This window comes from Lutra lutra, chromosome 9, assembly GCF_902655055.1.
Source record: "Lutra lutra chromosome 9, mLutLut1.2, whole genome shotgun sequence".
In the NCBI taxonomy this organism is placed as follows: Eukaryota; Metazoa; Chordata; class Mammalia; order Carnivora; family Mustelidae; genus Lutra; species Lutra lutra.
Genome location: NC_062286.1, coordinates 28,310,328 through 28,324,063, shown reverse-complemented (window position 1 = coordinate 28,324,063; position 13,736 = coordinate 28,310,328). Strand labels below are relative to the sequence as shown.

Genomic DNA, 13,736 nt, shown 5'->3' with positions numbered 1-13,736 from the left:
ATGGTGTTATACTAAGAAAGGTTATAAAATGTTATAGCCCTATATTTTAGAGTGTCCCGGGTTGTAAAAAGATACAAGGAATTCTCAAAACTTTTTACTGCAATATACTGGGAGCTCTGTATGAAATTGGTAAAGTATTGATAGAAGAGAAGATAGTTTCATTCTATGTATGATGCTTATGTAATTCTACTGGGCATTGATATTTATCTATATAGTTCAGATTTATAAATATAACAAAGGAATTGGAAAAAGAACCACATTTCAATTTCCAGTTGAAATATTATCCATTTCAATGTTTCCAGAAAGTAGACCTGCTTACCAAGACTTTGCAGTAATATATCACATATCCTTCAGACTCAGAGTCTGTCATGTTTACCTCTTAGATCTCACAGTCCTGTGTGCATTTCTTGTACAATGTGGTTGCTCAATAAGGTTGAAATCAAATATGCAGTAAGAATTAAAAATGTTCCTACAATGATTTATATTTTTAAAAATACATTTATAGAAATATTTAGAAAATGTGACCCCTACAGTTCATATGACCCAGCAATTAAAACATAGAAAACGGTCATCTGAAACAATGCACAAATCTAGAGGATGTATAAACCTGATTTAGCAGCTTTCACAAACGAAAAACAGCCAAGTGTATTGAAGCAGTTCAGATCACAGGTATTGGAGTCTGATGGCCTGGTTCTAATCCCAGCTCTATCACTTAATGGGGAAACTTTCAAGTTTGTAAGCATGAGCTGCTTCATTTGAAATAAGAGTAAGTGTCCATCAGTAGATAAATGGATAAAGATGTAGTATATATACATAATGGAATATTATTCAGCCATAAAAATAATGAAATATTACCACTTATGACAAGACCTGAAGGGGGTTATGCTAAGTGAAAGAAGTCAAACAGAGAAGGACAAATATCATATGATTTCACTTACACGTGCAATCAAAAACAACAAAACAACCAACAAATGAAAAGCAGAAACAGACTCGTAAGTACAGAGAACAAACTGATGGTTGCCAAAGGGGAAGAAGATGGGGGATATGGGCAAATGGGTGAGGGGAAGTGGGAGGTGCAGGCTTCCAGTTACGGAATGAGTAAGTCATGAGGATGAAAGGTACAGCACAGAGAACAGTCAATGGTATTATTAAAAAAAATAAGAGTACATGAACACTGACCCCACCCCACAGGTATGTTCTGAGTATACATATAGTTATGAATGCAGCATGTTTAGCACGAGAACTGGCAGTCAGAAAATTGTTAGATAAACTCCTTTACCTTGTTCTTTTCTAACCTGCAGAAGGAATATTGTTTATAAACAGCATAGGTAAGAAAGCTACTGTGAAGCATGCAATATAATTTTGAGAAAACAGGTGTCCTTATTAACACAGGCATTAATATCAGAAAGTTTGAAGCCCAAACAACTAGGAAAGCTAAAATAAGTCATTTAAAATTTGTAATTTGTTAGTTGGAGCAAAAATAGCTCCATTGCCTGAATTAAGTTGATTGCCATTAGAGAGAACTTTAAAATATAAAGTATTAAAGCAATTAAATGGACATAAAGCCCACTCTCGACGGTGCCCGTTTGTACTCAGTGACTTGCAATGTTAAATCGCTACAAGACATCACAGGATATTGAAAATATGGAAGGTAAGAGTCAGATAAGTGGAAAATTAGTTCTTGAAATAATGTTTGTTCAGGTTGTTAAAGCAAGTTCATTTTTTCCCCTCAGGCAGGTATTTTGAAGGTTGTACTAGCTTCATTTTCTAGAGAGACGGGTAGAGAACAGGAAGTTAATCATATCTCTTCATGTGTCATGTACCTTAGGAGCTGCTCAATAAATATTAATTGAGGGAGATGAATTGCAAGGACTACATTTTACAATTGATTCACAGAAGTCAGCCCTAGGCATCTATACCAATGTGACTGGATGTTTCCAGCATCTTTTATTTAATTCTCTCTTTGCAAGATCATGTCAGAATGCACATGCTCAACTGGGATCCTAAATATCTTCTCCCTTTCTCTCTTTCCTCCTTCTGTCCCACCTTCCTTCCTTCTTTTCCTTGCTCTTCTTCCAGTCTCTCTCTTTATCTCCTCCCATTGCCTGTTTATATAGTATATAGTGAAATCATAGTCCCATTGGATAGAGAGAACAATTAGATCAGGTCTAAGACCTGTTGTCTCTTTAGAGCTAGCCCTTGAAAATCCTTACCTCACGAACCTAGAAAGTAGATGAAGGGACTTGAGCTAATGTTCTCTCCTTCATATTGCCACTTACCATTCACAGACACTCAAGGTTCTCTCAGTTTTTCTGAAGTCTTATCTGCGGAAAGTTATGTGAATGTCACGACTTACAGATACTAGCACTAGCCACTTGGCGTGGAGAGAAACTGTCCTGAAGGCTGGTCAGAATCTTTATTTCTTTAAAACAAACAAACAAACAAACAAACAAACAAAAAAAAAACCCAGCCTGACTCCCTGGAACATCATCTCAGTCCAAACTATGCCTAAACCAGAACTTGGAATAAATTCCTGCCTTATCTGGCTGCTTCATTATTCCACACCTTTTAGGCTCACACATGAAAGAATACTTTTTATCACATAAAATCACAATCTCAATAACTTTTTAAAAAAATGTTTTTGTTTATCCCAAAGTTTCATTTTTCACGAAATGCAATTATTTAGGGAGGCAAGTCACAGAACTCCAGAGGATCATGTCAAAATGTTTACCATGGGTCTGTAGCCTTGGTTAGTGGACAAAATAAACCCTGGCTAGCTAGTAACATTACATTTCTTTTTTATATAATTTAATATTGATTTTTTTCATGTTTTCTTTTTTGTAAAAGCCTAGGTTTTGGCAGGTTTCTTGAATTATCAGCAATTTTTTAGAGCGCCAGATTTCTGCAATCACAAAAATGAATCAATTCAGCAGACAGACTTTGGGTCCAATCTGAGTATAAGCAAGAGGGGTCAGCATGAATAAGGTTAACCTGAGAAGGGAGCTCAGGTGTGGAAAAGGAAGTCAAGTTCACAATTAACTATGATACCTAAACAAAATGCTTTAGAGTATAAGAACAGCCCAAGTTTTCCAGAAAACTAGAAAAGAAGGAGATACTGGTTTTCTGGCTTAGACTAGTTTTCTCACAATTTTTTTAGTGATACAAGTGTTTTTTGGTGGAGTATCTAGTTAAACATTTTCTTTATTCACTTTATGGTCAGATTTTCTAGCTCCCCATCTTCCAGCATGGAGTTTTTGTGTGTAGATGTTGAGATTCGCCTATTTTTATTTCTTCCTGGATATGCAAGGATCTGTCTCTCTCTCTCTCTTTCTGTGTCTGTTTCTCATACAAACACATCTTCAAAATCATAACAGTTTAACAGGAAACACCTTGAAATGTATCATTCTGTATCAATTGTTCTGAAGAGTTGTATTCCTTCCTTCAAACTTGGATTCAAGTTTTCTCCATTTCTAAACAGTTTTCTCAATTATAAATTAAAATATCTGTTTTTTTTTAACCCTCATATCTGTGGGGGCCACATCTCTCATTTTATGCATTTTTAACTTACTCATTTTCAGCTCTTTTGTTGTTTTTGTCTTGTCCTCTCTGGCACCACTTACTCAGTTGTGTAGTCGTCTCCTTTTTACATCTCAAAGGGACCTTCATTTCTGTGCCATTTTATTTTCTGTTTACCTTCTTTTCTGGGCAATGTCAGCTTATTTTTCATGCCCTTCCTCTCACTGCCATGTCAGTTTTGCTCTATTTTCTTTGTATGCTGTGTGTATGTGTGTGTGTGTGTATGTATGAGAGACAGAGATGGGGAGGGGGGAAAGGTAAGGAACATGAGTGCTTTGGTTTGACTTTTCATCATTCCTATATACGTGATGTCATAGTTGCTAACAATGGTGTTGTTTCGGTCCATCAGGGTGTGGCCCATGGTCTGGAACTCTCCGGTTTCTTCTAGTCCTATCTGCACCTGCAGCGGCAGGCATGCCTGGTCTAAGCTTGATCTGACAACTTTCCTCTTAGATTGGGCCTGTGGTTATACTGTGTCCTAGACTGATTTAAGAATTTGTATATACATCTTAGCATCCAAGTTCAGAGATGAAAAAGGGGTACATATCCTCATCTTGTCATCTTAAACCGTAAAGTCCCAAGAATTTTCCTTGAAGTTCTCCCTATAATTTTAGGACATTTATTGGGATAAAATGGTAAAAACAGATGTCAGTCTCTTTAGACAAAAATCTTCCCTGGGATTATTCATTTGTCTTGTACACTCTGCACGATGCAAAACCAATGCAATAAAAAGAAACAGCAGTAACTATGGTTTCAGTGTGCTTACAATACATCAGATACCTTCCATTAATTTTCACCATCATCCTAGATGTGACTTTAGGTTGAACTATCATTCAAGACTAAGAAAATAGATAGGGTCGTGCAATATGCAATGTAGCAGAGGTCGTTCTGTACTTCAAAACATAACTTGGTCAAAATTATGATTTAGTTTTTATTATTGCTAAATGTATTTCTTTGAGCCAGATAAGTGGTGGGATCCATAAGAAACACACCTCCTCTTAGCAATTTAAAAAAAAAAATATGCCAGTAAATACTGGCCAGACTTGAGAATGGAGAGACCAGGGAATAGCTAGTGCTTTTGTAACTGACAGGAGCTAAGTGGGTAAAGCTGTATGGGTCAGGCAAGTGCCTGTTGAATACGTGCTTTGCTTTATCAGAAAAAGCTCTGATGTACAACTCAGTTACCCATCTACCCATGACCTCCTTCATGGGAAAAAGCCAGACAACTGACACAGAGGCCTAGATCAGCATATTTCTGGTCTAAATATATGAATAACATTTGATATACAAACTGTATCTCAATGTTCTCAGTATGATAATCTTCTACCCTGGGGTGAGGAATGAGCAATGAAGTAAAGAAAAGATTGGGGCTGTTATCATGTATTCTTTTTAAATATATTCCATTTATTCACTGCATCTGATAGAGAAGCCTCCCCTTCTTATTTAATTAGATGTCTGGTAATTTTAGGTATTTAATTTGGTTGAAACTTTCAGGTTGGTCCAGGAAAAGTTAAAATTGGCTCTCTGTTCATGAACTTAGCCCAGAAGCTATTCTGCAATACTTCTTTTCTGCATTATTTTTAGTATCAAATTCATGCTGATTCATGCTGTGCTTAGATCAGTGACTCTTACATAGTAGAAAATCAATAAATGTGGGGTTATTTGATTGAAAGTAAATTACAGCATGGGTTAATTTAAAATATTACTCTCTTTGTGGTATTTTACCTGATCAGAATTTTTGAGCAAAGTAAATATAAGACTTATCATCATTATATGACTAGAGTAATGAAAACCCATTGAGAAAAGACCCACAAATACCTTCTTAGACTTCTTGCTATAGGATATAATGCAGTGGCTAAGATCTTGGGCTTTATTTATTTATTTTTTTAAAGATTTTATTTATTTATTTGACAGAGAGAAATCACAAGTAAGCAGAGAGGCAGGCAGAGAGAGAGGAGGAAGCAGGCTCCCTGCTGAGCAGAAGGCCCGATGTGGGGCTCGAACCCAGGACCTGGGATCATGACCTGAGCCGAAGGCAGCGGCTTAACCCACTGAGCCACCCAGGCGCCCCTAGATCTTGGGCTTTAAAATAAAGCTTACCAGGGGCACCTGGGTGGCTCAGTAGGTTGAGCCTCTGCCTTTGGCTCAGGTTCTGACCTCAGGATTCTGAGATGGAGCCCTGCATCAGGCTCTCTGCTCGGCGGGGAGCCTGCTTCCCCCTCTCTGCCTGCCTCTCTGTCTACTTGTGAGCTCTCTCTGTCAAATAAAATGAATAAAATCTTTAAAAAAATAAAATGAAATAAAAAAATTAAGCTGACCAATGTTTACATTTGGATATGTTACCCAAATTCTTAGAGTCTTGTTTTTCTTCATCTCTAAAGTAAGATTAATACTAGTTATCTCCAAGAACTCTGTAAGGAACATCAGAAGGAAAAAATGAATTAGAACACCTTTCACTGACGTCAAACATTTGCTAAGGGAGTTGAGAGAGGAATACTATCTAAAAGAACTTGAAGTTCAAAAGTCTGAGCAGTTCAAGCTTAGAACAGAGTCAAGGAACGTCTGCTAATGCCACTTTGCTTTTTATTGGGCTAGAAGCACTTTTAATTGGGCACCTCTACGATCTCTTGCTATACCTTAAGTAATATACGAAGCCATCCTGATAAGATGACCTACTTCAGCAGTAAAAATAGTTCATTACCCTTTCTAATACCATATCTATTACACAAATCAAAACGTGCTCTTAAAAAAAAATGTGCTCTTATAATAACCAAGGTATTGAGAAGATATTTACTGGTGAGTGGGAGAGGAGGGTAATGAAAAATTAGATAAAATACAGCATTCATAGCCCTACATCTTAAGATAAAATATCCTCATAATCTCAGATATGATAGACAATGCATGTGGTACTCTTACCTTCTCTTGGACCATGAACTGGCATTTCTGGAGCTTCTTCTAGAAGTTTCCAGGCCTCTCATCTCCAAGAAAGCTGAAGAACATCTCCAACATCATTTGAGAAAAGGATGATCAGTATATTGAGAGTAAAGCTCTAACCCGTAACCAGATTTGGTCCTTTTCATAGCTCAGTTTCCTATTGCTGTCACCAGAAATGGAATCTATCAATCTCTAATTCACCTCACATAAGATTTGTACAAAGAAAGTACAAATTTATTAGTAATTAGCCTGTTCATTCTTAAGGAAAATTTATTACAAATGATTTATGTTTGCTACAGCTTTATCCTTTATTTTTTAAGGAAGACTTTATAACAAAAAGAAAAAGCATATGTAATTCCTTGATTCACCAGAGTACATTTTAAATATAAATATTTTTAGTCATCTCAAGAATATCATTTCCTTTTGGTAAAATAATTATCATATATTCCTAAGATAGTTCTTTAATCAAAATCAAACTGGATACCTGGCATTTAAGGCACAGTCAGTTAAGAGTAACTACTTTTATTATTATTTGGTATTAGGGGTGATAAGGCATTAAACAGAAATGGTGCTACTCTAACTGAAAACTAAGGTGATTTATAAGTCTTTCCCAATATTACACTAAGAATAAACAAAGCAAAAGAAAGAAAGAAAAAAGGAAAGAAAGAAGAAGAAATCCCTAGACAAGTCACAGACAAGTTCAAAGTCAAGCTTTGCCACTTGTCAGCACTTTGATCTTAAGCAAGTGTTTTAAGCAATTTGAACCCCAATAGCCTCACCAATGTTCTATATGTCTGGTATATTGTAGTGATTAAATGAGATAATTTATATGAGCATTATCACAGTGCTTAAGAAACACAGTGCTTAAGAAAAAGAGTGCACACAACAGGACTCTGGGATCATGACCTGAGCAGAGGGCAGAGGCTTTAAACCACTGAGTCACCCAGGCGCCACAATGATGTGCCTTTATTTATTTATTTATTTATTTATTTATTTATTTATTTATTTGACAGACAGAGATCACAAGCAGGCAGAGAGGCAGGCAGAGAGAGAGGAGGAGGCAGGCAGAGAGAGAGGAGGAAGCAGGCTCCCTGATTAGCAGAGAGCCCAATGGGGGGCTCGATTCCAGGACCCCGGGATCATGACCTGGGCTGAAGGCAGAGGCTTTAACCCACTGAGCCACCCAGGCGCCCCAATGATGTGCCTTTTGTAGCCAAGTTTTTGCCAGTGACTTGAGTGCAATTCATTGATTCTTCACTGGCATAGTATTTAGTTTGTCTACTACTTTTGATACTTTGCTTGAAAATAACAAAGCCTGCCCCAGAGAATAAGAGATTATTTTTTTAGTAGGGTAAAATATTATATTCACTATTCTGTTTCTTATTTAAAAACCTATGATTTAGGGAAAAGTGTGCAGTGGATCATGGAAGCCAACCTGCCAAAATCAAGTCACTAAGACCTTGCAGGAGCCACAAAGGGTGCAGAAACCATGTTATGGCTTAGATAGAATACAGATTCCTAGCAAACTTTGTGAGATCATGCAGCACCTGGGCCAGTTTGAATCTGGGGGTGGAATTTAACTTCATCATTTGAACTTTGTTTTTTTCTTAACTACCACAGTGGTTAAGGGGTGTAAGAATTGTAATTAAGCCCAAGCCTGACCTTTACTAGTTGTGAGCCTTCCAACTCATAAAGCATCAGTTTTTTTACCAATGGGATATAAAAAATGTGAGTATCTCCCAGGGTTGCTGTAAGCTTTAAAGGACTTTCACAGTGGAAAATGTTTAACATAGCTGTTTGCACAGTCAACACTCAGGAAGTGTTAGCAATTGTGATACAGTATGGGCAGGAATCATAACATAGAGGTCCTCTGCCCACTGCGAGTTTATCTTAACACCCTTCTCATTCGTCGGGGATGATTTTCCCCTCTACTACCACAAAATAGGCTGCTTATCCCTCTTTTAGATAGCCAGTAATCTCATTAATTATGAAAGGAAATATAGTAGGAAGAAATTCAGGGCTTTAAAATTTTTATTCATTCATTCATTCATTCTTATTTATTTATTTATTGGTTTTTAGATGAAGGGGAATAAACTGAATGAAAAATGTTGGTGTTAGTTTTATTATGTTAGCAGCTCTTGCATTGAAAAGAAAGGGAGAGAGACACGGGCTCCTAACCTGAATGTTTTAAGTGAGCTTTTTTTTTTTTTTTAATTTATTTTTTTTAATAAACATATAAGGTATTTTTATCCCTAGGGGTACAGGTTAAGTGAGCTTTTTATCACTTGAAAAAATAATTTCCATGGCTGCAATGCATTAAAAATGAACACAAGTAGTGAACATCTCTATACATAAGTAGTCTTTCAGTTTAATTAATTTTCCCATGTATGACATCTTTTAATACTCTCCAATTTAGCTATTATTATCATTCTTAATTATCAGACAAGAAAAATGTGTGATTCCAAAGATTAAGTGACTGGCTCATTATCCCATAACTAGGGCTTTTAACTTAAAATTCTATACCTTTTTCCATACTTATATTATTCATAATATGCATGTATGTATTATGTATTTCATATCTGTATTCAGTATATGTATACATGCATACATCTATCCATTTATGTATGTGTGCACATTAAGTATGCATACACATCTATATATAAAGAAAGAATATACTATGTATACAAATGTAGTGTATATAAACAGAATATATTTTAGCAAATGTGAACACAGGTCTCGGGACTAGCATGACGATATCAGTAGTAAAAATAAATAACTGACATATAAAAATTGTATTGAAATTATTATTTATACTTGTTTTCCTAGCTGTCTTTGTCAAATGATTTATAAAATTTCTTGTATGTGATTCAGGTGATTCTCATATAGAAGCAAATGACTTATTAGGTTCATTTTATTTGTATCCAACTTCCTCAAAGAATATAAACAATTTTAACAAATTGAATTCATTCCTTACTCTAAATTGAATTAAAGTGATTTCTTGCCTATCTTATGTGGAAGAAGTCACTGGGGTTTTCTTTCCTCTCAAACACAAGTTATGAATCCATTTTCTTAGGCTGATTATATGTGTAATGAAGGACTTTGAAAAGAATTCAGAAACCATCTCAAAGGAAAATTAACATTTAGATATTATTCTAAGTAAAAACACAAAATTCACTGCTACAGTAGGAAAAGAAATTACAATTACTGAGCACTAATATATCAGTAGCTTTCACTTACACTGCCTAATTTAAACCTAACAACAATATGGTAACTGTTGTCCCCACTTGAAAATGAAGTTGGTCACTAAGTTATTCACTGAGCCTAAGACTGCACAACCAGTAAATGGCAATTCGGCTTTCAATTCCTTATTTTCCTGACTCCCAAGACTATGTGGTTTTGTTACCCATATTTCTAGCTTCCTTTTATTTGAAACTGTCAACACATAACCATTTTCATAAACCAAACAGATGAAGGGTTACCATTCTCATATGGCTACTTCCCTATTCTTTCTGGGTTTCCTAGTCAAGAGTTCTTAGCTCTTCAAGAATTTCTGAGTGGGTGTTACTCAGTATTACAATGCTGTGTGGCAATTGGAGACATTCAGCCTCTACCACTTACTAGACTGAGGACTTTGGGGAAATTTCTAGATTTCTCTGAACTAGAAACAAAAAGTCTTGATTTCTCTGAACCTCAGTATACCCAAATTGTGGTATTTCCCAGAGTCTAGGGTCATTTAACAGTTTTATCCTATACCTACTATGAGTTTTATGTTTCTCACGTGGCTTACTTAACCACCCTTTATAAAGTAGATCCATCTCTCCCAAACTTTTATTATTTTTTACCTCCATCCTCACCATAATTTTAAAATTAATTAATTAATTAATTAATTAATTAATTTAGTCTCCATGGAGTTAGAAGGACTTTGTATGATCATTAGCTTATACCCAGTGCTTAGTAGTTTTCCTGGCACACAATCAATACTCAAAAAATACTGAACGAATGGAGAAATGATTGAAATTGCACATGTCCAATCTAAGCCAAACTCAAGGGACAACATTAATAGATAATTTCCTTAATCTTATTCTGGTCTGAGTGTGACACATACTATAACTCATTTGTCTGTAAGTGAGGTGAAACATTTATATTGATCTAGAGTGTTAAGGTCTGTGATTTCCCTGATGTAAACTGGTTTCTTAATGCTGTGACCACACACACCAAAAATTATGTATGTTCTATGAAAAAAACAATTCAAAAAGTGGTGTATAATATTACTGATATCTCTTAGAAAAATAGAAGAATAAAAAAAGAGTCTAAATAAAACTAATCTGTTATGCTGAATACAGACTACTGAGAGCTTATTTCTGAGGAAAACTATGTAAACTCTTCAAGATATAGCAACAGGATATTAAAGATCTTAACATTTTAAAGACTAGCAGGCACCACTCTTATTCAATGTAGTACTGGAAGGTCTAGACAGAAGAGGCAAGACAAAGAAATAAAAGACATCCAAATCAGAAAGGAAGACACAAAATTGTTATTATTTACAAATAATATGATCTTACATATTTAAAAAAATCCTAAAGATTCAACCCACCCCCCCCCAAAAAACATATTTGGAACTCATCAGCAAGTTCAGTAAAGTTGGAGGATATAAAATCAGCATACAGAAACCAGCTGTGTTTCTATAAGCAGTAATCACAAAATATCTAAAAAATAAATAAAGGAAACTATCCAATCCTTAATAGCATCAAAAATGGTAAAATATGTAGGAATAAATTTAGCCAAAATAATGCGAGATCTTTACAATAAAAACTTCAAGGCTTTCATGAAAGAAATTGATGAAGAAACAAATGAAAAGATAACTGTGTTCATGGATCAGAAGGATTATTATTAAAATGTCCATACTAGTCAAAGCTATCTATAGGTTCAATGCAATCTGTCAAAATTCCAATGGCATTCTTTACAGAAATGGGGGGGGGAAGCATCCTAAAGTTTGTACAGAATCACACACACACACATACAAAAGTAAATAGCCAAAGCAATCCTGAGAAGGAAAGACAAAGCCAGAAATATCACACTTCATGTGGTCCGACTATATTACAAAGCCATAGTAATTAAAACTGTATTGTACTGGCATAAAAACAGACATACAGATCAATATAACAGATACCTCAGAAATAAATCCCTACATATACAGTTAAGTAATATTTGATAAGAGAACTAAGAACATTCGATGGGGAAAGGATGGAATCTTCAACATATGGTGCTGAGAAAACTGAACACCTAACATGAAGAAAAATCAAACTGGACCCCTATCTTATTTCACTCACAAAAATTAACACAAAATGGTAAGACTTAGACATAAGACCTGATATGATAAAACTCTTGGAAAATATCACAGGTAGGGAAGAATCTCCTTGACATTATTGATCTTGGCAAGGATATTTTAGATAGGACACCAAAAGCAAAAGCAACAAAAGCAAAAATTTGAAAAAAATGGAACTACATCAAACTAAAAGGCTTCTACACAGTAGAAGAATCAAAAACATAAAAAAGCAACATACAAAATGAGAAAATTTTTGCAAACCATGTATCAGATAAGGGGTTAACATCCGAAATATAGAAATAATTCACACAACCCAGTAACAAAGAAAGCAAACAATCCAGCTAAAAAAAATAGGCAGAAGAACAGAACAAGCTTGTTTCCAAAGAAGACATCCATGTGGCCAACAGGTACATCATTAGCTACACAGCATCACTAATCAAGAAAATGCAAATCAAGACCACAGTAAGGTATTACCTCATAGCTGTCAGAACAGCTATCAACAAGACACTAATGACAAGTGTTGGTGAGTGTGCAGAGAAAAGGGAAATCCTATGCACTGTTGGTGGAAATGCAAATTGGTTCAGCCACTACAGGAAACAGTATGGAGGTTCCTCAAAAAATTAAAAATATAACTATCATATGATCCAGCATTCCTATTTCTGAGTATACAGCCAAGAAAATGAAAATAAGATACTGAAAAGATATCTGAACTGTTACGTGCATTGTAGCATTATTCATAATAGCCAATACATGGAACATCCGAAGCATCCATCAGCGGGTGAATGAATAAAGAAAATGTGGTATACATACAATGGAATATTATTTAGCTGTAAGGAAGGAAGGAAATCTTGCCATTTGCAACAACATGAATGGATCTTGAGGGCACTATGCTAAGTAAGATAAGTCAGAGAGAGAAAGACAATTACTGTACAATATCATTTATATGTGGAATCTAAAAGAGAAGAAGTTATAAAAACAGAAGAAAATGGTGCTTATGAGCACAGGGAGAGAATGGGGATTTGGAAAGAGATTATTTAAGTGTACAAATTTGCAACTCGTAGGTAAGTCCTAGAGACCTAATACACAGCATATGGATCATAAGTTACTAAGAGACTGGATCGGATTTGTTCTCACCACAAAAAAAGAAATGATCATTATGTGATCTGAGAATGGTGTTAGCTGTGATGGTAACCACACTCAATACAAAGATGTATCAAAAGGACATATTGTGTACCTTAAACTTAGACGACGGTTATAGGTCAAGCACATCTCAATTGAAAAATATAGTATTGCCAACATCTCTCAAATCATTAGCTGTAGCTTTAAAATGCTGAAGCTGTTCCTCAGAAATTTGGCCAATTTGGTCAACAGATGTGTGTAATCATTTTTAGAACTATCCAAATAAAAATAACTTGGAATGTTTAAACTATTAACTCGAAGTAGAACCAGAGAAGACTTTATATTATCAAAGCCTGAAAGTAATAAGATGGTCCTGCAGTACAACTTTAAGTCATTACTGTCCCAGTAGATAATAAGTTTTTCTGGGCGACTTTATATAGTAAGACACCAAACAATGTCAAATACATCCATCTTAAATGATGGAACTAAGTAAAGTACTGTGTTTGAATAAGGCACTTGGGCAAAGTGAGGGATATAGTTTGTTAATTGTACTTCGAAATCCTGAAGGAAACGAAAACTTTGATAATTTGGTTACAGGTAAAACAAATATTACAATAAATAATCCAAGGGATGACTAGATCCTTTTTCTACAAAAACAATCATAAGAAGTCTGTGTGTTCCTCAAGTTTCATCTTTATTACTGGGAAAGATTAGGTAATGGTTTAGAAATGTCAGTATGAATTCTAATGGGCTCAGCTTCTATTCTCCAGCATAAGTAGAT

At 35.3% G+C, this 13,736-nt stretch overlaps 1 protein-coding gene across 1 annotated transcript in view; it reads left to right on the top strand.

Moving 5' to 3' along the window:
* The first annotated feature begins 1,605 nt into the window (after positions 1-1,605).
* The window catches only part of LOC125109785 (40S ribosomal protein SA-like), a 134,732-nt gene continuing 122,601 nt past the window's right edge, over positions 1,606-13,736 (top strand). The window contains exon 1 of the mRNA XM_047746934.1: positions 1,606-1,651. Coding sequence (XP_047602890.1) covers positions 1,606-1,651 — 46 coding nt within the window. The remainder of the gene's footprint in view (positions 1,652-13,736) is intronic.